The sequence below is a fragment of the Dipteris shenzhenensis genome, chromosome 29, assembly GCF_047967505.1.
Source record: "Dipteris shenzhenensis isolate YYH24624 ecotype China chromosome 29, Dip_SZ_1.0, whole genome shotgun sequence".
Taxonomy (NCBI): Eukaryota; Viridiplantae; Streptophyta; class Polypodiopsida; order Gleicheniales; family Dipteridaceae; genus Dipteris; species Dipteris shenzhenensis.
In genome coordinates this window covers 41,285,614-41,308,484 of record NC_141624.1, presented here as the reverse complement: position 1 = coordinate 41,308,484, position 22,871 = coordinate 41,285,614, and the positions used below count along the sequence as shown (strand labels likewise).

The window sequence follows — 22,871 nt, the reverse complement described above, 5'->3', positions numbered from 1 at the left end:
CCTGTGGCTGCTGCTGTCTGCTCCCCAACTGCTGCTTCAAGTGATGAATGAATGAGGCCAAATGCCTCTCCTTTTATAGGCCCCAAGGGGGCTGGCAAAAACCGACCAGGAGGGGGAGATCTGGCCGACCCACTCAGCCCCTCCTTGACTGACTTTACTGCCTCAAAATGCCCCTTTTGGGGCTCTCTTTTCCAGGGCCTTTGGCCCACACTCCAAGGGCTTTAGCCCTCCTTCCAAGGCAGGGTCCCAGCCCCTACTGTCTGCCTATATAAGGCTTGGTTGGCTGGCTCCAACCAGCCCAACCAGCCCCTCCAAGATGGCCGACCCTCCTGCCGGGACACCTCTGCTGCGCCCCTTTCCGGCACCCTGTCCTGCCCACACGTGTGCGTCTTTGCTGCGCCACATGCTGCCTCAGTCCGCCCTCCTGTGTGCCTCCGTTAGGGTCCTGTTCCAGCCCGTACAGACAGTCCTTGAAGCGCCTCTGCCAGGCTGCTGTGCTTCCCATGTGGCAGCCCCTTTTGGCTGTCCTTTCCCTGTGAGGTGCTGCTGATGTGGCAGCCCCCTCCCTTACCTTTTCTTTTGGGCACATGCTCTAGGTCTCCCTCCCCCATGCTCTCCTCATATGGGGGCTTACAGATGGGGAGGTGACGTTTCCAACACCCGTGCCCTGCACGTTTTTGGAATGCCGGTGCGTGGCATTCCATATTTTTGGCATTTCGTACTCTTTGGTCCCCCCCCATATATCGTGTAGTTGATGCATGAGTTTTGCCTATTTTGTATTGAAGGCTGAGGGCCTGAGGCACTTGTTTGTGGCAATGTATTACATGGGCTGTTACTTCTCGGGCATGGCCTCCTTTTCTTGTAATTTGTGTGTGCTTTCCAAGTTTAAAGCTGAAATGGAAAGTTTAGAGCAGTGTTTGTGTTCTAGCATTATTTTGTTATATGATGATGTGTCATATGATGTATCGCTCCCTTTCTGGGTCCAATGTTCCTCTTTTTTCATCGGACATTATCGGGATGTTCCCGTCCCTTGGTAATTATGCTTTACACTAGAGTTTGAGTCTTCGAAAGTCTAGGTGAACCCTATAGTCGACTTCTATAAACAATTGAATATTTAGGGGTATTGGGGCAAAATTTTAGGTCTAGTTAATTCAACTCAAGCTCTAATTAAAAGTTGGATTTAGAACTAAGCTCACTTAACCACAATCAATTTGACATTATTATCGGGATGACATTATTATGTTGCACAAATCTTGATCAAGGGTTTTGATAGAACCCTCGGGTCTTAATGGGACCAAGTGGTACAGGTGGTGCCAATAAATAATGTAACATTGGCCAATAAAGAGATGTTTACATGTCTAGGTTCTAGGGGATGCATGACAAAGAGGGTGCATTAGTATGCATTAAATGGTAGGTCTATGAGTCATAATCTAAGGGTAGACTTAAATGGGAAGGTGGTCGTTAAGCGAACTTCAGAGCCACAAATGAAGGGCTATCCTTCTTCATGTGTCAACATCCATTCTTTTCAACCACCTTGCTTACATGCATATGCTTCTCTCTCTCGCAGCAAAGGTCTTTAAGGTAGACCCACATAACAATATATGTGGTTAGAAATAAAGGCTAAGGAGAGGAATGTCAGACTGGCAGCAATTACTTTGCCACCCCATGGTCACCCATCTACAAAAATGACAGCCACATATCCAGAGAAGACCCCTTTGCTTCAGCCCACTGAGGCTTGTATGAGGTATTTTCTATTGGTGTACTTTGTCCCATAGGCTCGCGAGGCCTCCCGAGGACATTAACCTCTCTCTCTCTCTCTCTCTCTCGGAAAAATCTAATAATAATTTATAGCATTGGTATACCTTACGTGTTAGAAATGAACCAGATAGAGGGTATTCCATAGAGTGGAAGATTGATAAAGCGTCCCAGGAATTACATGGGGAAGAAGACCTTACCAAAAGTTGTCCTACTATCTCCTTGTCATTTCTAGATCCCTGAGTCCGCGTGCTCCTTGCCGAGCTTCCGTAGAGCTAGTCATCGCGTGCGTGATCCTGGCACCTTGCTGCCCTAGATGTCAGCCTAGGTGTGCAGCCTTTCCTAGCTTTGTCTGCAGCCCTTCAGCCTCCTGTAGACCTCCAGATGTATTGCCCTACGCTTGCTGATCTGCTGCTCCAATCTGCAGGGCAACTTGCTGCTCTGGTGGATGAAGAGTGAGACCCCAAATGCCCCTTTCATAGGGGCTGGATGTCCCCCATTTTGGCCGACCCAGCGGGGTCTTTCTGACCGACCCACAACCTGTTTGGGCTGACCCAGTGGGTCTGTAAACCGACCCACCTGGGCACTTCTTTTGAGGGCTTTGCACGCCCCTGCTTAGCCATGTGGCAGGGTGCCATTGGCCCAGGTAGGCCTGCCTTGTACCCGACCTGATCCAGGCCCTTCTGGCCCTCCAAACCTGCCCAAAACCCTACCATTTCAACACTTGTTCAGGCTTCTTCCAAACAGCTCCGTACAACCTGCTGCCAGTACAGATTGCTGATGCCATCTGCCATGTAATCCCTGTGCAGATCTGCTTCAGCCAATCGTTGGCAGCCACGTGGCATTGTCATACTATTGTGGACATCATCCGCTTTGTGCAGGTCCACGTCATCACAGCCAGGTACCTTTTGGTCTTGCTGCCCACATGGCAGCTCATGTGGCACCCCATTTTTGCTGTGTATTTTGTTGAGAGCATGCCGCCCACATGGCAGCCAAGGTGCTGCCCATGTGGCAGCCACATCACCATATGGTCCACCCCCCCCGCCCCCTTTGCTCTCCTCATATGGGGGCTTACAGATGGGGAGGTGGCCAACCCTATTCCAATATTATGTACCATAAATTTTTTTCCCATATAGCACATGTATTGGTACGTGTACCATACGTATGGTACCTCTTGAGAGTATTGACCATGGTGAGGAGGAAGAGGAAACAATGATAGAGAAATCTTAGTGAGTGGAACTAAGTTTTGCAATGTCTCTCCACCTCTTCTTGGTATAATGGGTTGGTTGAGACTGCAAATAAGTTTGTGCGTATTGAGTGATCCAGCCCTGCGATTGTTTTTCTTCTTGCTTCGCTCAAGGGTCTTGATTATTTCACTGCAAGCCCATCACTGTGGTGGACTTGTGAGAGTAAGGTATAACACGTAAAAATTGGTTTTTTTAAAGGGATCACAGTGATTATTTTTGGACATAACTTGTGCACGTACAATCTTTCCTTTTATGCTCGTTCTTATGAGTACTCTTGTTGTAATGGGTTCTTTTTTGAATTGCTTCCTTGGTATGTTGGTGCTACATTCAATTTTACACTCGTTTACTCCTATGGCAATGCTGAGACCTCCCTCCAGTAAGGTAAGTATTGTTTGAATGTCCAGATGTGGCAACTGCACTTCTGTATTTAGGCCAAAATTTGTATCTGTGCCCCATTCCACCTGAAGTAAATACTGATGTTTGATGTTTCTAAGGGGCCTTGATCCCTTCGGACTATCAAAAATATGATAAGACCTTTCTTTTAAGTATGGTGGTGGTGCTCATTTTGAATGCAGAAAGTTGTCCATTTATGCAAAAAAGTGTCATGCCTTCTCATATTAACCTTTTGGCTGTAGGCAAACAGGAAAAAAGCTCTTTTGCTACAACGTCTTAAGAAGTATGAACTTGAAAAGGATCCTGAACCTGTCCATGATCCTGAACTGATCACTCCAGAACAACTTCAAGCTTTGAAAAAAATTGGCTACAAGAACAGGAATTACGTGCCTGTGGGAAGGCGTGGAGTCTATGGTGGAGTTGTTCAGAATATGCATATGCATTGGAAAAAACATGAGACTGTGCAAGTTGACTGCCATATCTTTAAGAGGGAAGAGATCAGACCAATTGCAAGGGAACTTGCAAAGCTCAGCGGAGGAATAGTTATTGATATCCATCAAGGCACAACTATCATAATGTATCGAGGGAGAAATTATAAGCAACCCAAGGGTGAAATGATACCATTAAATACTCTCTCAAAGAGAAAGGCAAGTTTTCTATTTTTCCTCCTAAACACTTGAACTGAGGTTTTTATCTTTGTTCAGAGATTTACAGAAACTTGTGTGAAAGTCTTATATAAATGTTTCCTCATATATGTGGGTGTGTTGAACATGTATGCATGTAAAGACTATATTGCTTTACAGTAATTCACATCAAGTTGGATATACCAAATTCAATGGAATGCTCTGGTAGTACTATACATGGGTGAATTGCCGATTTGTAATCTTGTAAGTGACTATCATAAATCACTCGGCTCTTTGAGTAGGGTCCAATGCAGCCTTGGTTTGGGGTTGAGCCCATCAGCAAGGAGGGAAATGTATGGCACCAGCCTGCTAGTTGTCAAGCTTGTCTATCTTGTAATTAATGTTTCTGATAAGCGAATCTCTTGAGCATCGTAATCTTTCTCATTTTCTTATTCACCTCTCATGTGAGTCCGTCACGCTACTGTCTAAGTAGGGCATGATATGAAGGAATTTTATTGCATTATCCAAGGTGGCTTCAGTCATGCCATGGCTGTAATGACGCATGGTCTCTACCATGTAAAGCATTTGCTAATGTGCTCGATTGTGTGGGCCTGCTCCAAAAGATGCACTGGCATGTAGGGAATTGGAGGCATAAGAAGGTGACTGAAAAGAAATCACAAATGCATCCACACGCAAAGGGCAAGTGACCTGTATGCCATGTCCATCCTAAACCTGGAGCCAAGTCTTGACTTGGAAATGGTGTCAATGAGACAAGCCCTTTGTCTAAGGTATTGGGCTTTGATTGCCAATAGGCAGATTGGTAAAAACTGCTCACCAACAAGTTTCTCAATGTTGGAAGGTACTGCTTGGAAAATTCCAGCATTTAGGCCCTGCCTTGATTGGAGGGATAAAGGCCCTAGAAGTGTGGGCCAAAGGGTCCTAGTTTTGTGAGCCCTTAAAGGGCTGGACCAGCAGCAGACTGGTCGGCCAGTATGAAGCTGGCTGGTCGGTTTTTTACAGCAGGCCTTAGGGCCTATAAAAGAAGAACCTTGATGCCTAACAAATCATCCAGCAGCCAGCAGTTCCAAGGCAGAAAGGAGCAGCAGGAAGCCTACTCTCTGGGCTTAGCTACAGGAGGTGAGAGAGTGCAACAAGGGCTGCAGACTTAGCCAGGAAGGGCTGGACCTTGGCTGTCTTCTAGGGCAGCAAGGTGCTGAGATCATCATACCTTCTAGACCAGCCATTCACAAGCAGGTTGGAGCAGTGGAATAGGGACTTGTGTGTTGTAGACAAAGCTTGGCAGGGGCCGCCCACCTAGGCTGATTCACAGGCAGTAAGGTGGAGAAGAACACACTGGACAGAAAGTCTACAGACGCTCGAGGTGGAGCACGCGGGCTTCTACAGACGCTCGAGGTGGAGCACGCGGGCTTGAGTCTAGAGATAGCCAGCAGATAGGAGAAGGACCTTGTGGTAAGATCAGAGGACCACACCATTGGCGGGACTCTGGATCTATCTATTTTGTATTGTGTCCATAGTTTTGGACGAAAATATATTTTGGTGGTTTCTCTATCTGGCTGGTTCATTGTGTATTGATGAGTCTACAAATCTATTTTATGCACATAAGTTAAGAAGTTTGTGATTCCACATCCCACACACACACACAGTGTGAGCTCTTGGGCATTACTATAAGTCTTCCGCTGTGCGTACCCTCTGTTGGGTCATTTCTAACATGGTATCAGAGCCCAAGTAGGAGGCTCACAGGTGTGGGAGCCTGAAGGCAGGGACCTTGCTGAAGGACGACCCTGATTCAGAAGCTCTAGGGAATTGACTTTCACGACTGGAGGATTGTGCCCTTGCGAGAAGGAGGGTGACTCAGGTTCAGTCAGGTGCGTTTAAAGTTTGCAGTCCAAGTTATCTGGAGATGTGCTTTTGTTGCAGACCTTGCCAAAGGAAGGATGGGTTGAAACTGACCCTCAGAGCATGGTGCCTAGAAGACTCCAGATTGTTCACTCATTATGAGGGGGACAACTGGAAGATCGTGACGGCTGGATTGCTCGAGTTCGAAGGTGGGAACGTGACGGAAGATGGTGGTGCCAGGAGGTGCTACCAAAGATGGACCTGTGTACCAGGATGGTGTGCGGAAGCGGAACTAGACCTGGCGGAGCAGGAGCCACTGGATGAAAAGCCAAGAAAAGACTTTGACACCGAAGTGTTCCAGAGGACTACGACCAGGGAGTTACTGGAGCATCGTCATCGATGTGTTGGCATTGGGCCGAGATGTGTCGGTGAGAGGGGGTGTTGGAAAGGTCACCTCCCCATCTGTAAGCCCCCAAATGAGGAGAGCGTGGGGGAGGGAGACCTACGGTAGGATGTGCCCAAGAGGAAAAGAAGAGAGGGGGCTGCCACATGGGCAGCACCTCACATAACAGAACATGGAAGGTACTCGGAGCTAGGATGGATCTGCATGGCGCTGATATCAGCAGTGTACGGAACTGTACGGTGTTGGAGAAGAGCCTGGCAGAGGGCAGAACCAGCAGGACAGAAAGGCGCTGACATGGCAGGTCAGGAGCGCAGGTGTACGGGGCTGTATGGGGCCTGGTGGAGCAGCAAATGGGGCTGCCAGTGGGCAGTGGCATGCCTTATATAGGCTGGGCCCCTGCCTTGATTGGAGGGCTAAAGGCCCTAGAAGTGTGGGCCAAAGGGCCCTAGTTTTGTGAGCCCTTAAAGGGCTGGACCAGCAGCAGACTGGTCGGCCAGTATGAAGCTGGCTGGTCGGTTTTTTACAGCAGGCCTTAGGGCCTATAAAAGGAGAGGCTTGATGCCTCACAAATCATCCAGCAGCCAGCAGTTCCAGGGCAGAAAGGAGCAGTAGGAAGCCTACTCTCTGGCCTATCTACAGGAGGTGAGAGAGTGCAACAAGGGCTGTAGACTTAGCCAGGAAGGGCTGGACCTTGGCTGTCTTCTAGGGTAGCAAGGTGCTGAGATCATCATACCTTTTGGACCAGCCATTCACAAGTAGGTTGGAGCAGTGGAATAGGACCTGTGTGCTGCAGACAAAGCTTGGCAGGGGCCGCCCACCTAGGCTGATTCACAGGCAGTAAGGTGGAGAAGAACACACTGGACGGAAAGTCTACAGACGCTCGAGGTGGGCTCGAGTCTAGAGATAGTCAGCAGATAGGAGGACCTTGTGGTAAGATCAGAGGACCACACCATTGGTGGGACTCTGGATCTATCTATTTTGTATTGTGTCCATAGTTTTGGACGGAAATATATTTTGGTCGTTTCTCTATCTGGCTGGTTCATTGTCTATTGATGAGTCTGCAAATCTATTTTATGCACATAAGTTAAGAAGTTTGTGATTCCACATCCCACACACACACACTATGTGAGCTCCTGGGCATTACTATAAGTCTTCCGCTGTGCGTACCCTCTGTTGGGTCATTTCTAACAGTAGCCACAGGCTTACGGTTCTCCATTTTAAATTTTTGCAACAACCCCTTGAATACTTTATCTGACATAGAAATCCCATCATGGGTCTGCCAAAACTCAATGCCAAGACAATAATGCAATAGGCCCAAATCTGTCATGTCAAAGTTGTGACATAAAGCAGACTGCACTGCTGTAATTTGCTGCAAATCACTGCCAGTGAGTATGATGTCATCCACATATAGTACCAACATGACCAATTCTGATTTTTACTGCAGAACATACAGATTTGGCTCTGTATGAGTGTTTACGAAGCCCTGGGACATCAAAAACTGATGTATCTTTTGATACCGCGCATGAGGTGCTTGCTTCAGCCCATATAGTACAAGGTACTTTGTGACCTTTATACATGACTTCTCCAGGTTCACATGGCTTTTTCTCATGAAAGAAAAATCTGAGGTGTTCTATTGGTTTCAGGAGTTCAAAGCTATGGCTAAGAACCAAACCAATTCTAGAATTGGAACACTCAACTCTGATAGAGGGGGAGAGTACATGTCAATGCATTCCAGGGATTTTTGAAGCAGCATGGGATTAAACATCACTTGACATGCCCTTACACACCACAGCATAATCCACTCTGTGAGAGGAAGAATCATACTCTCCTCGTGGAGATGACGAGATGCATGCTAAAATTCAAGAGAGTCTCAAAGGCTTTTTGGGGAGAAGCAGTTGTGACAGCCACTTATATTCAGAACAGATGCCCTACCAAAGCTTTGGTTAATGTGACTCCATTTGAGTCTTTGTATGGCTTTAAGCCAAAGGTTAGTCATTTCAAAGTTTTTGGCTCAGTGGCATATGCTTTGGTTCCAGATGCACATCGGACAAAGATTGATGACAAGAGTGTCAAATGCATTTTCGTGGGGCATAGCACTGAAAGTAGGGGATTTAGGCTTTATAATCCTGCTACCAGGAAGATAATAATCAGCAGAGATGTTCTCTTTGCTGAGAATGAGTGCATGCAGCCCGCTAGTGCAGACTTGCCACCATCTGATGATACCGCTTTGGACATCATCCAATTTGAGGATGATGAGATGGAGTCTCTTGATGCTTCCCCTTCTACTTCTCATAGTTTAGACGGCTTGCCACATGTTAAGGATGGCTCCCCCTCAAATGTTTCAGATTTGCAGCCAATTATTAAGAATAGACAGCCTCATGTTTAGAGGCATTATCAACGTCGTGAGGCCACTAAAGATGTTGATGCAGCCCCGAGTGGTACAGCAGAGAAATCTATTCCACGTTAGGCAAGGTTGACCATTCAAGATGCTAAGGATCAGCCTACTTTGGGGAAAACCAGGGCCGGCACTCTGAAAAATCAGAAAAAGGTCAATTTTGCTTTGATGACCTCAGTGATGGAAGCTGAAAATGAGCCTCAAAGCTTCAAGGATGCTCAGCATAATCCGGCATGGCAAAAAGCTATGGAAGCTGAGATTAAATCCATTGAGAAGAATGCCACATGGGACTTGGTTGATGCGCCTATTGGGAAAAATGTGGTTGGCATGAAATGGATTTATAAGGTGAAATACCATTCAGATGGCACAGTTGAGAAATACAAAGCCCGTTTGGTTGCCAAGGGGTATGCACAAGAGGAGGGGATAGATTATGAGGAGACTTTTGCTCCAGTGGCCAAGATGACCACCATTCGTTTTGTCATCTCTCTTGCTGTGTTTTATGGTTGGTCAGTAGTAGCGTGGGAATAGTCATGGGGCCACATACATCACGGTGCACTATCTCTAACGCTCTGGTTGCCTTGACCCAATTCTTGCCTTGTTTACTGAATGACAAGCGATGCAATTTGCAAAGTGCACACCCCTCACACACTTCATTTGCTGGTTGCTGCAATTTTGGCATTCCTTGAGTCATATTATTGTTGTACAAGTAGGACAATGCCCTGTGATGGACATGCCCAAACCTGGCATGCCATAAATCAGCTTGGGAAGTGCTTGCTACAGCCAATACCTCTGATCATAAGGCTGAGCATCAAGCTTGTATAATCCTCTGTCATATGTGCCTGTTGCTACAACCTTATACCCTTTCTTTGGATCCTTGATCCTGCATTGGTTATCCTGAAATTCGACCAACATATGTTGATCATGGGCAATGTTTGAAACTGAAATCAAATTTTTCCTCAAATCTGAAACATATCAAACATCTCGGATATACTTAACTTTCCCATTATCAAGCTGAATGGGAATGTGCCCAACTCCGATGATGTCTTGAGAAGCATCATTGGCACATGTAACCTGTTTGCCATGAACAGGTGTGATGCTCTCAAACCACTCTTGGCGATAAGTCATCTGCTTAGTAGCACCACTGTCGATATACCATGTATCACTTGCAACAAGGGAAGCTTCAGCATTCAAATCCCCCCTGGCATCCATCTTCTCATTAAATGCAACAAACACAAAATCTCTATCACCTTGGGCAAGATGAGCTTCACCATGTGCATCTGAAGCACAAGTTTCAGTGGGGGCAACAAAATTACTGCCAGAGCTGTCCCTTTGCCTTTTCTTTTCATTGGCAATCCTTTTCTGAGACTTTGCGATGTAATGTCTTGGCTTCTTGCAATAGTTGCATCTGTCCTTTTTTTGATTTTTGCTTGAACTGCTTGCATTCCCCTCCTTGGACTGAGTTGTCTGGCTGTGTTTTGGCTCAAACTTTTCTGAAATTTGCCCTTTCCACCCATGGCAAGCACTTGCTCACCCTGACAAGAGGCTTGGGCAAAATTTGAGCATCTCTCCTCTTCGTGCAACAAAAGCCCAACTAACTCATCGAACGAGAGTGGGGCTGCCTTAAGAATAATGGTCAATCAAGTGACGAATGTGCTATATGAGGGCGCTAAGCTATTGAGAGTAATAGAGACGAGCTTCTTGTCTTCTATTTCCTCATCAATACTTGCGAGCTGATCACGTAGATCAATGATCTTGGCAAATATGATCAGTGATGGCCTAGCCTTCTTGCATGTTGAGATCCTTGAGCTGATTTGTCAATGCAATGGCCCTTGTCTCATTCTTAACATGATACATGTTTGCCAATCTTCCCCATGCTGCATTTGCATTCTTGCACGACTTGATAGTCGTCATAATGTGTCTCTTCACATTTGTGGCAATTAAAAACAACGCTTGGGCATTGCGGCGGTCAAACTTCTTTTGCTCCTCCATCGATGCTATGGGAATAGCAAGAGGGGTTGTAACAGACGACTGTTTGCCTGTAGTCTGACCCGAAGAAGCTGTGCTAGATGTAGATGAGCCTGCTGGTCTCACCTCATCCCCACTAACAATATCCCACAAGCCCTTACCAACCAAGATGTTCTTAAGCATGAATGACCATGAGGCATAGTTTGGTCCATCCAGCTTGTTACCCTCGGACAAATTGCCAAAACTGTCTGAAAGAGTCGACATGATGCAAAATGGGATACCCACAAGCTGCAAATGTATCTGCAAAAAGAACTGCAAGTCCCAAAAGTGCAACTGGCTGCGAATGTGCGTGCAAATCCCAAACTAATGCTTGCTGCAAATGCAAAGCACGACTGGCTGCTCTGAAATGCCACTGACTGCACAATGCAATCATTGCAAAATGGCATAAACCAATCACTGCACTCTGCTGCAATCTGAAGTGCAATCCCAAACTGAAAATGCACAACCCAAATCTGAAATAGCACACCCATGAGTGCTCAAATGCATCCAATGGAGCTCAAAGGCATCCACAACTGTAAAGTAACTGCAAATGCACCCAACAATGCAGAGTATTTGCAAATGCACCTGAGAGTGCAAGAGTATGGGCTGCAAAAACAGTCCTGAAGCGAAGTACACAGCTGAAAACACTTATTGAAAGCGCACCTTGGCCGGAACCACCTGCAAAACAGTCCACTGATTGTGTGGGCAAGCTGGAGATGACAAAGGAGCTGAAGTGAGCTGCTTGGAACTGAATGAAGCTGTCGGGAGTACTTCTGAACACAATACACGTATAGGGAAGAGCTTGGAGAAGTATGGAGACGCCTGGAGCTGCTGGAACACACCCGGGAGAGGTTGGAGCTGAAAAGAGTCCAGATTTGAGCAAAAACGGCGAAAAACAGCCGAAAACTACTCGAAGTCACCTTTCTACAAGTCGTACGGACTCCCAGCACTGTCGCGCAACTGTACGTACAGATCCGTACGGACGTCCGTATAACTGTACGGCAAAAAGTTCAAAATATTTTTTTCACCTGAAATGGTGCGGGACAGGTTTGTTTGTATGCGTGAAGCTTATAAAATTTGAAAAACGGCGAATTCGGACGTCAAAAGGTCGAAAAACAGCCGCTGGACTGTTTTTTTTTTTCTGCTCTAAAATAAGTTTTTGGCGACGAAACGAGGCACCGGACTGAACTAGAGAAGGAGCTGAATGCTGGAGCTACCTCAAACGAAAGCTGGAGAGCTGAATGTGAGAACCAGGAACGCGCATTGGAGCACCAAGCTTGCGGGTGTCTGGAAGCAAGCGCGGGAATGGGCTCTAGAGATGGAAGCGCTTTGATACCAAATGTAGGAAAAAAGTGGAGACAGGTTGTGAACACAAGTGAGCAAGAGTGCACACACAAGAAAGCTCCAATAGAAATGTTCAAATGAAACAATACAAGTACTTGGTATATATAGTACCCAGTACTACCGGTAAACCATAAGGTTGACTTTATGCCTACAACACCATATCTTTGTAATGTCTTATAGCATTAGTAGGGGATGTATTGAGGCTTAAGGCTGATTGTTTTTCCTTTTTAAGAGTGGTTGTGGGGCTTATTGCAAGCCTGTCCAAGAACCCACGGATAGAGTGAAATGGAAGGCAAGGCCAATCACGCTCGCGGTGGAGGTTGGAAGGTGTTGCTTAGCATTGGGACTTGCAAGATGGAGAAGATAATGGAGCTTGATGAGCTTGAAGTCATCAAGGGGAAAATGAATGCTATCTTACAAAGGCAATGGAGGAAGTGGGTACTTCCGAGAGGTACCTAGCTTGCTCCAATGGCAAGCAATACCAAACTGAGTTTCTAGGGTATGTATCCTCAAATTACTTTATTGGAGATTTCAGTAGATTACTTTGAGATGGTTGTTTGTATACTCAGTTGGATGGAGAATGGAGGGCAAAAGCCTTCGGTACACAGCGGGGAATATCTCATTGCGGAGGCTTTCGATGCTAACAAAAACTTCGACAAGTTCAAGTTGCCAATCAGTGGTGGTGATCACAAGGCTTTTCCAGGCAAGCCAATTGCATGACACTGGAAAGACCATATGATGATCCTATCAAAGTCTTTATAGTAGAGATGTGGGATCTAGAAGATCAAGTAGAGGTGATCATGACCATGGAGAACCAATGGGTGACAATATTACTTCAGAGATGGTTAGAGGGATTCCTACTAGTGGGGGTCAACATGGGCCGGCCACAAGGATCTCGTTGTGCGGGGAATCAAGCATCGGGATGTAGATTGTGCTTGTTTTATGACAGGTTGAAATAGACCCAAGATCTTTGGTACCTTACAGGGTTTGGTCGGTTTTATGTTCTGAAGGAGATGACTAGATGGTTCTGTTGGTGCCTTGGGATTTTGAAGACTCTGGAGCATTCTTGTTTGGACTTGTGATTGAACCAATGTTCTAGACTGGACCTGGTTGTCTGTGAACAATACGGAGAAGTATTTTGAGATATTGGAGATGCAGGATACAAGACCAGATGATGAAGGATATCCTCAACTTGTTCCTAAAAGCTTTTGTGGAGGAGCTGATGGAGCGGTTCTTTGATAGAGTGGGTATCGGACCATGGGGTCTTTGAGAGGGTGTGTTTCGAAGTATAGGGTTGATGCCCCTCGTGTAAGCCCCCAAATGAGGAGAGTAAGGCTTGACACCTACATTATGTTGTGGGTAAGAGCATCACTAGGGAGGTGGACTGAGGCTGCCATGTGGGCAGTAAGACGGTAGCCACATGGGCAGCAGAAAGGATTCCTTCTGTGAGTACTAAGGGAGAGAGAGCAGAGTGTGTGAGCAAGAGAGCAGATACAAAGGAGCAGCGAGCTGTTGAGCTTGGAGCAGGGAGCTTGCGAGCAAGGAAGCAAAGAGCAGGATCTTGCTGCTTTGATACCAAATGTGAGTACTAAGGGAGAGAGAGCAGAGTGTGTGAGCAAGAGAGCAAGAGAGTAGGAGAGTAAGAGCTGAAAGCAATAGTTGCAATAGAAGAGTGTGATACAACTGAAGAGTGGGATAGGTTTTGTCTAAGTGACAAAACCTTATCCTTCACTAACCGTAGTTAGTGAACTAACTGTGGTTAGGGGAAAAAAACTCTAAAATGAGGGAAAAGTGCCCCTAACCTACTTATTACATTACACTGGTCACTGCTAAATTATAACAATAATTCTAACACCTTCTTCATGTTATTTTAGGGCAGCCCAATGGGCCACCTGTGTTAGCATTTAAGCTTGATCGTTTGCCCTCAAAGAGGCACACATTAGTTTGGACGAGATCTGAGACAGAGGGTGCAGCATACGAAGCCTTGGGTGGCATCCTACTTAGCAAAACTTGTTGCAAGTGTAGGTATATTTTTGGATATGGCTTTTTATATCCATAGGGGAATCATTATTGGCTGTACATCCACGTTCTTTCTCTCCAGTTCCAAAAGTGTGCTCTATCTCTCTCTTCTTCCAAGTCTGAAGTGAGATATAGGAGTGTTGTACTTTGGCAAATATCTTTCGCATGTAGAAGTCTTGTTTTCTTAGTCAGGGACTACAAGGACATTCATCCATCTACACGTTAAATTAGCGTTGCTATATTCCAGAGGAGTGTAGGCATGTTTTCCAACAAGTGATTGTGAAGTCATTTCAATATCAAAATAGAGTTTGATAACATCAAAGGTTTCAATGGAGGGTTTGAGGAAGACAGCCAAGTAGAGATCCATCGAGATGCCTCAAAGACTTTGAAAGAATGGATACATGGCTCTATTTATGAGGACTCTTAGGGTAGTTAGAAGGACATAGTGGAAAATGTGCGGCGTGCCACACTCCTAGATTCAACTAGTATACTCTTGCAAAAGAAAACAGTTTCATAGGCCACCAAACTATAGGTCAGGTGGAATCTTTAAAGCAACTGCAAGAACCTCTAGAGAAAGTACACTCTAGACCTTCTGGTTCTATATAGTCACATGATTTCAAGAAGGCTTTGAAGTTAGGCTTTGTATCAAGTGTATGGGCAAGGACCATATGATGGCTGAGTGTCCAAATAAGAAAGGTGGGTCTCCACCACCTCCTTACAAGCTCATGCTGTCCAGATTCTTGCTTTTCCATGTTCTTTGAAACATAGTGTTTTAGGTCGTGCATGAAGACGATACACATACTTCTTTACTTTTTTCATCTATGCGGCAACTAGTGTTGGCCATCAGGATCTTGCATGCATGATGGCAAGATAAATGGTAATTTCATGCAAAGTATCTGGATGATAGTGCCATGCAAATTTTTTGGATTATGCCTTGGTAGAAAAGTGCAAACTATCACGATTCACAAAGCTATAGTGCCCACAAGTAGGCTCGCATCATGGCCAATAGTATGAAAATGACATCAACAAGCTATACCAAATACTTAAAACATTCACTCTTCCTTAATGTAAGCCAGACCATATTAGCAAGATAGGGAGAGAGTAAGAAAGAAAGAAAAAGAAAGAAAGTCTATTAATGTCCATTGGAGACCAAAAGGTCTATGGGAAAGCAAGAAACCCTCTAGTACATCTGCTTTAGGGAGGGCACATGGCAGCTCCCAAGGAGTGCAAGCGCAACTCCCATTATTTAGAGTACCTACATAATAGTCTGAAAGAGTAAACATCCATACATCAGTTTAAGAGTGAGAGTCTTTTGGTTTAAACTCTTTGATTAGGGCTACACCTTCACGGTAAACTGCCCATTTTCCATCCTTTTTGTCAGCCTTGACTTTAGCTAATTCAGTTTCCTTATTCTTGAGTTGAGCTTGTGTAAGCTCCTCTGCTATCCGTACTTTGGTACCCTTCAACTTGTAAGATTGTCAAAGAAGCTTGATCCGCATATCTTTTGACTTCAGTGTAGGGATTGCATGACCTTTATAGTGCATAATAGAAGCTGGCCTGGAGTCGTCATCATCCTGCTCATCATCATCCACCCATTCAATGTTGGGCAAGCTTGCTTTGATCTTCGTCAATATTCACTATATGTGTCCTTCTCTTTGTACCAATCTCCCCCTATTCTAATCTTCAGTGCATTATCACATTTAGCTTTGTGTTCTTTAATCTTTGCTTGAATATCAGACAGACTTGCTTTGGTGTCCACTTCCACAGTCACTTCTTTCTTAGCAGTTTGTACTTCAATGTGAACAAGATCTTTGACTGTAGAGACTAGATGCGGGGTAGGGAGGGAGTCCTTACAAGATTTTACAGCCTCATCAATTACTGCCTGCTTACCAGGACCTTCCAGAATGTGAAGTCGAGCCTTTACTTTTGCCAGTTCCAATCGTAGCTCTCTCACGCCTGCTGCAGATAAAAATCTGATCTTGTTGCCCAAAGATGGGTCGTTTTGAGCCTTCTTGTTGGTAATTCCGTGCATATGAAGAGGGTGTCATGGCTGCAACTGTAGAGTACCGAGTCATGATGGAGGTTGAAGGAGTTGAGGGGTACTTGGAGGAGAGGGTAGGCCAATCCATAATTGGCTATCTATTGAACCCCCTAGCTTAACCTAACCCCCGGGTTGGGTTGGGGGTTTAGCCCAACTTAGGGTTAGGAGAGAGATGAATATAGCATGACAACACAGGGAATATACAATCTATGTAGACAAAGGAGAATGGATCATACAATATTTATGGGCACCGTAGGGCTGGAACAATGCACTATAATTGCAACTTAGATATCTCAAACGAAATGGAAGTGCAGCAACCATGCATATGAGAAGTTGTTATCATGTGCTGATCAGATTTTGATATGACTCAACTAGAGGCAGGCCCTTCTTTTACTTCGTTTGAGAGTCCCTCTATTGCAGATTGAATTTTTGTTATAACTGCAGTGATGCGAAGTGATGCCCAAATGTGCACACTCTCAAAATGTACATCTGAAGTACAAATGTCGTCTGACCATGGTTTTATTTCTGATTCTGTTTGCTCACGAATCTGTTACCATGTTTTCCTTTTCTAATTCTGCTTGCTCATGAAGCCATGCACTTCAAAACTCTAACAAAGTCCACTTTCAACTGTAGGTAATGAGCTTCAGGAAGCTCTCTGAGCTCTTTTTCTGTTGACTTTGCTGAGTCTGTAGGTAAAGTATGGATTATGGTGAATAAATCACATATGTTTTCCAGTTTTGTACTAGTGTCATTTGTTCTTGATTAAGTTTTCCTCCCCTCCCACTGAGTTGCACTAAGAAAAGCTGGAAAGGGCAACTTTTCCTTGGACAAATGTGAAAAGAAGATGTAAATGTATAATGAAAGGAATAAATATGTATAAGCGAAGCAGGGCTTCATTCAGATATATTGGATTTATGCAGGCGCTGTTCAAGTCAAAGTTTCTTCAATCTCTTGAGGGTGTTAATACAAACATAGAGAACATACAAAATGAACTTCGAGCTTTGCAGCGGAAAAAAAAGGAGATTGATACACAAATCGGTGATGATGCAACAATTCTTGAGAACGAGACTGGCAGATCCAAGAGTACTGCAGGGAAAGAAGTGGATTCTCACCGGATCCTGAAATCCTCTGTAGCATCAGGAATCACAGCTACTGATGAACTGTGCGAAGTGTCTAGCGAAGATGATGATGATGTTTTTAGTTGGGGGTCAGATAGTTTGGATGAAGAGGATCTATCAGGTGTGTGCAAGTCATTACTTGTTTTTTGTCAAGTCTTATGGCCTTGCAATGTACAATGGTACATATTTTTTTTCTTGGTTCCTTTTCTCAAAGTACTATTGTGGTTTCTGTCCTAGGTGTATTCTTCAGTATGCTCCTTCAAAATTTTAGGTTTCAATACAAATGTCAAAGTTTGGGGTATACATCATGAAGAACGCAGTGAATATGCTAGGGATTCGGGTCAAGATATTTGTTTTATTAAAGTAGATTTTCATAAAGCCTATGACATGCTTGATTGGGAATTCTTAATCCAATCCATGAGAGACATGGGACTGGGCTCAAATTACATTTCTTTTGCCCAACTTCTACTCTCAAATGTCTCAGTGCATCAATGGTGAGTTGTCCTCACCCTTTCCTTTAAGAGGTCTATTAGGCAAGGCTGCCCCAATTCCCCCTACTGTATGCTATCGCCACGGATGCTTTGGGTTGGTTACTCATTGACAAAACGCGAGATGGCTCTGTTAAAGGAATAAAAATGCCGTCTGGAAAGCAGCTTGTCATGCAACAATTTGCGGACAACACTAATCTCACTCCTAGGAACTCCCCCTGAGATGTTCGTGAAGTGCTGCAGTGTCTGGAGTCCTTCTGTACAACGTCAGGCTCTCTGATCAACCATAGCAAAACCGGACACTGCACACTCAGTGGAAAACTGCAAGAGGACCTAGAACTCCCGGGTTGTCAGGTGATCCCTAAAGGAACTGTTTTCAGATTGTTAGGCATTCCCATGGGCTTCGATGTGTCCATGAAAGATCGGTGGGATTGGGTTTTAAACAGGTTCAGCTCCAAACTCGAGAAGTGGAGAGGTTTCTAGGCCAACTTGGCTGGGATACGAATGGTGCTTAACCATTTCCTTTATCCGATTACTATTTTTTACCTCTCTTGTTGGCACCCAAGACAAGCTGGGCTTAATAAGCTGATCTCCAAATGCAGGTCCTTCCTTTGGGGAGGCTCAAACAAGATCGCAAAAGTCAAATGGAGCTTCTGCTCTAGACCTAAGCGTGAAGGCGGCCTTGGAGTAGTGGACATCAAACAGGTGGCTGTTAAGCTTGCCCAACATGGATACTAAAAGCTCTGCTAAATCTTGATCTTGACTAGGCGATGCTGTTAGCCAGGAACTTCAAACACGTCAGGCCTGTCAGAGCCAAGGGGCGGAAAGGGTACCCAATCCTGTCTGCAGTGTTTAGCCCGGAACCTTGTTCTACAGAGGGAAGCTCCTTGTGGAAATCATTATGGACCGCTCTTGAGTCAATTAAGGTACAGCTCAAGTTTTTCGGGAAAGGCTCGTTTATGCGCCTTGACTTCATATGGTCCTCTTCAAAACAAAGAAATGTTGTCCTAAGCAATGAAGAATTCCTCAGAGCTTGTCTACTCTTTAACAAGGGTCTACATCGTGGTGACAGCTGTGGCTCAGTGATAAGTTTAGATGGAAAACTATGCTTGAAATCAGAAGGGAATTCCGACTTACGAACCATGAAGCTCTGTTTGTAAGTAACAAATTCTCTCTTTGGGATGGGGACATCCAGTGGAATGGGGGATGGGTGCTAAATTACTCCTTAGAGTTTAGTTGGATCCTCTCACCTCATTTGCTTCCTGTGCCCACACCTTATGAGGACATAGGAGACATGATCCCGATCCTGAATGCTAGATGGAATACCTCCGACTCCTCTCATTGCTAGAAGAGGATATTTTTTTACAATTGGACAAAATCTATCCTCCAGAAGATGTCTATGTTGCTCTGGCTTATCTTGCATAAAGCGGTGTAGTCCAACTTGAGGGGGCTGAGGATTGAAAAAGGGGATGGCAAATGTAGAAGCTGTCTTGGGACCCAAGAAGATGTCTTCCATCTCTTCGTGTTGTGTCCGTTTGCCAAAAAAGTCTGGAAAATGGTTCAGATGCTGCTAGGAGAGCCAATGAATTGGAAAGCCATAATTCTTGGGGATGCAGCAAAAGTCAAACACTCACTAGGCACTTGTTCGTGTACACACGTTGTGGTTTATTTGGATTTCCAGAAATGATTATCAATTCAACCTGAATGTTACTAATGCAGATCATCTTTTTGTTGACTGGGTAGCAGGCCTTCCGGAACTATGACAATGATCTTGACCGGTTCTTCGCCGAGATACGTGATCATGAGCAGGAACACCTCAAATCATTTAATGGAGAATGTCAGTTCAAAGGAACCATCTACTACAAGTCTACTTTTGGACATGATTGTATATCTTTTGATCAATATATAATATAAACACTTTTTTTACTTTAAAAAAAAAAGTAGGATAATGCCATGAAATCGGTTGTGTCAGGTGCCTGAACGCATATCCACATGTGGCATGCATACTCCTCCTTTGGCATCATTGATATAAGTGGTCTCAGATGTGATCTAAGGAGAACTGCTCCTCCTCCAGAGCCTCGTATCCCGTTGTGTCTCCTTTCCTCTTTCCTATGAGATGACTCCTAGGTGTATCCTGTCAATATGAGCAGCCCCCTCTCCGGACTATCGTGTGTCGTGATGTAGAAATTCACATCTCTGTTGGTGGCGCCTCCCCCTCTGTCCATAGGCCCGGCACTGTCATGTGTTGTCCAATTCCCTCGCTTCCCTTTCTGCCCTTTTTGCTCTCTCTCAGATAATCACTTTGCCATCTAGGTATGCAGCCCACTTCCCCTCTTGTCTTGCTGCGATTACATGTACTTTTGTCTTCCTTCGATGCTCTTGTTGCAAGAACGTGAGATAATGTCTTGGTATCCTTCCATGCTGCCCTCATGCTCATGAGGGTGGAACCCTATCTGTTGCTGCCTGGAATCTCACAACTTGGTGCATAAGTCTTGCCCACTCTCCAAGCTGTCTCACAAGTCAGGTTGACCCCTATCTTGTTGAGCAATGCTGCAGCGTCTGCCATAGGGGTGTCGCAGATTGTTAGTCCTATAACTAGGACATTCATGGCCGTGCTGTTCCTCCTCTTATCCTCTTCTAAGGCATCAGATATAGACTTCGTCTTGGGGGCTGCTGTATCTTTTTTAAGCACATCTTCCCAATCTAGCATTGCTGCTTCCCCTTTGGTGATTTGCTGTGTAAATTCAGCATGCTTACCTTGCATGGTGGCCTGCAAGGCTCCCAATCTTTTCTGAGCTTTTCGTTCTCAGATTTCAGTTCTTCCATTGCCTTGCATGCCTCTTCAGGTGCTCCTTGCGTATCTCTTAGTCGTTGTAGTTCAGTCCCTGTGGCTTGCATGATCTTTGAGGCTGATCTTTTCTGATTCCTCTTTGATTCCTGTGCTGCCCTCTGTTTCTCCCATTCATCCCTCTTGCTTTTCTCCTTCCGCCATTCATCTTGCATTTGTCCACCCTGTTTCTACTTTGTCTATGTGTGCTTTCTCATCAAACAGTGCCACATTAGTGGCTTCCAAGCTGTCAACCTTCTCAACCAGCACTAGAAAAACTTTTTCAGTGGTTGATGATACCAGAAATACCTTTGGGTGGTCCCCTGCTGTGTAGGTGGTCTTAACAGCTTCCAAATCTTGCTTTCTCCATGTGTCTTCCACAGATCCTTGTGTATCCATTGTGCAAACAAGTTCTGTAAATCCCTGCTGTTTTCTTGACAGCTTGAGTCAGATTTGGCTGGAACTTGTTGTGGCACAGTTAAGAGCATATTTCCATATTGGTTATTGGGTTCTCTTTCTCCTCAGACGTGCATTTGCTGCTATTCTTTGTGAGGCTACTGTTTGATGCTGTTCCATCATTACTTTCAGATACAATCAGCAGCAGCACATTGGAGCATCCTGGCAACTGAAAGGATCATCAGAGCGGCAAGCAACTCATAGCAACGAAGCACAGCAGCACTAATCAGCCATCTTTGACAATGCAGCCAGCAGTTATCTCAACCATTGCAGCAGTGTAAAACAAACACCAGCGTAGCCCCAACGACGATGTGAATGTAGGGCAGCGTAGCAGGCGTGATGTAGACTTTGAGATGAAAGATGCTGGAAAAGGACCAGGTTATGACCATGTTGAAGCCTTTCATGTGGGCAGAGGAGCATGATGATACCCGTGGAGGATCAGAGGGCGTGATTATTGGATTAGATGGTGAGATTATTGCTCCAGAGATAGCTGGAGGGATTCTTGCTAGTGGGGATCTATGTGGAGCAAACCACAGGGATCTCATGTGCAAGGTCTCAAGGACCAGGCTACGGAGGGTGCCGGGGGAGGATGCTGGCAGCATGAAAGGGATAGGTAGGACTGTCATGTGAGCATATGGGAAGCATGCCACATAGGCAGATCTGAGAAAGGGAAGAGGAGGCTTTACGGTTCTACAGAGGCAGCAGAAAACCACGAATGCTGGCTGCTACATGGGCAGCACATGATGGTCTCTGAAGGAGGCAGTATGGAGCTGCATTAGACCTCATGCGGTAGACAGAAGGGCCCACAAGTAGGGCAAGCCTGCGGGCTGGAGAGCCCTGCAAACAGGTGTGGCACAGGGCTGATCAGAGGCCATTTAAAGGGCCTGGAGCTGGTCGGAAGAAGTCCCTGAATAGGGCAGTCAGTGGGCCCACAATGAGGGCAGGTATGTGTAGCCTGGTTGGCCTTATGCGCCGCTAGTCTGCCTATCTACAGACTGGGTTTGGGCCCAAAAGCAGGTTGGCAGCCCTTAAACAGGTCGGTTTTAGGCAGGCCACTTGGCCAGTTTTTGGGGGGTCTTGAGCCCTATATAAGAGCCCCATTTGTGGGTCTCTAGGTATCCAATCCAAGAGCTCCAGCCGCCTAGTGAAGCCTACTCATAGGCCCAGCCGCTCACTGAAGCCTACTCATAGGCACACAGGCTGATGATATTGTGGCTGTGCCAGAAGGTGTAGAAGGATGCAGGTGGCAAGGTGCTGCTTGATGGTGGTGATTTTGGAGCACACTTTGTATTGGATTCAATTTTTTTTTGGGGCTGTACTCCATGCTGAGCAGTTCATTAGCTTTTGTTATGATGGTGACCTTGGAGCACATTTTCTTTGTTTTTTTGGGCTGTACTGCATGCTGAGCACATCATGGTGCTATGCTATTGTGTATGCACACAGAGTGAGTTGTGTCTCAAGCATAGTTAGGGGAAACGGAAACGGAAACGTTTCGGGATTTCTGGGAGGGCTGAAACGGGGAAACGCCACGTCAGCAAGGGAAGGGAGTAGATGATGATGGAGGGATGAAGCAGGCTGCAGGAGAGAAAGGAGAGGAAAGGAGTGAATGGGGCTGAAGGAGGGCTGGAAAACCTTGAGGATGGAGAGAGTATGAGGCTGAAGGAGTGGAAGGAGGCCAAAATCGAAAGCAAAAAGACAAAAAACGGGGCTGGCGGCGGATTTGGCGTGATTTTGGAGACCTAGCAGCCTGTGTTGTCTGAAACAGCACGTTTCAGGGCTCTGAAACGCGTTTCAGAATGGCTGAAACGTTTCAGCCAGCCGTTTCAGGGTCCTGAAACGTTTCAGATCCTGAAACGCGTTTCAGGAAACGGGGCTTCTCTGAAACGGCGTTTCAGGCCTGG

The 22,871-nt window shown here is 45.6% G+C and overlaps 1 protein-coding gene across 2 annotated transcripts in view; it reads left to right on the top strand.

Annotated features, from left to right (window-relative positions):
- LOC147882864 (RNA-binding CRS1 / YhbY (CRM) domain protein) overlaps nt 1-22,871 on the top strand; it is a 37,236-nt gene that overhangs the window by 12,210 nt on the left and 2,155 nt on the right. For both annotated transcript variants that reach the window (XM_087400659.1, XM_087400660.1), the window contains exons 3-4: nt 3,638-4,042; nt 17,002-17,320. In XM_087400659.1, the coding sequence (XP_087256785.1) occupies nt 3,638-4,042; nt 17,002-17,320 (724 nt within the window). The remainder of the gene's footprint in view (nt 1-3,637; nt 4,043-17,001; nt 17,321-22,871) is intronic.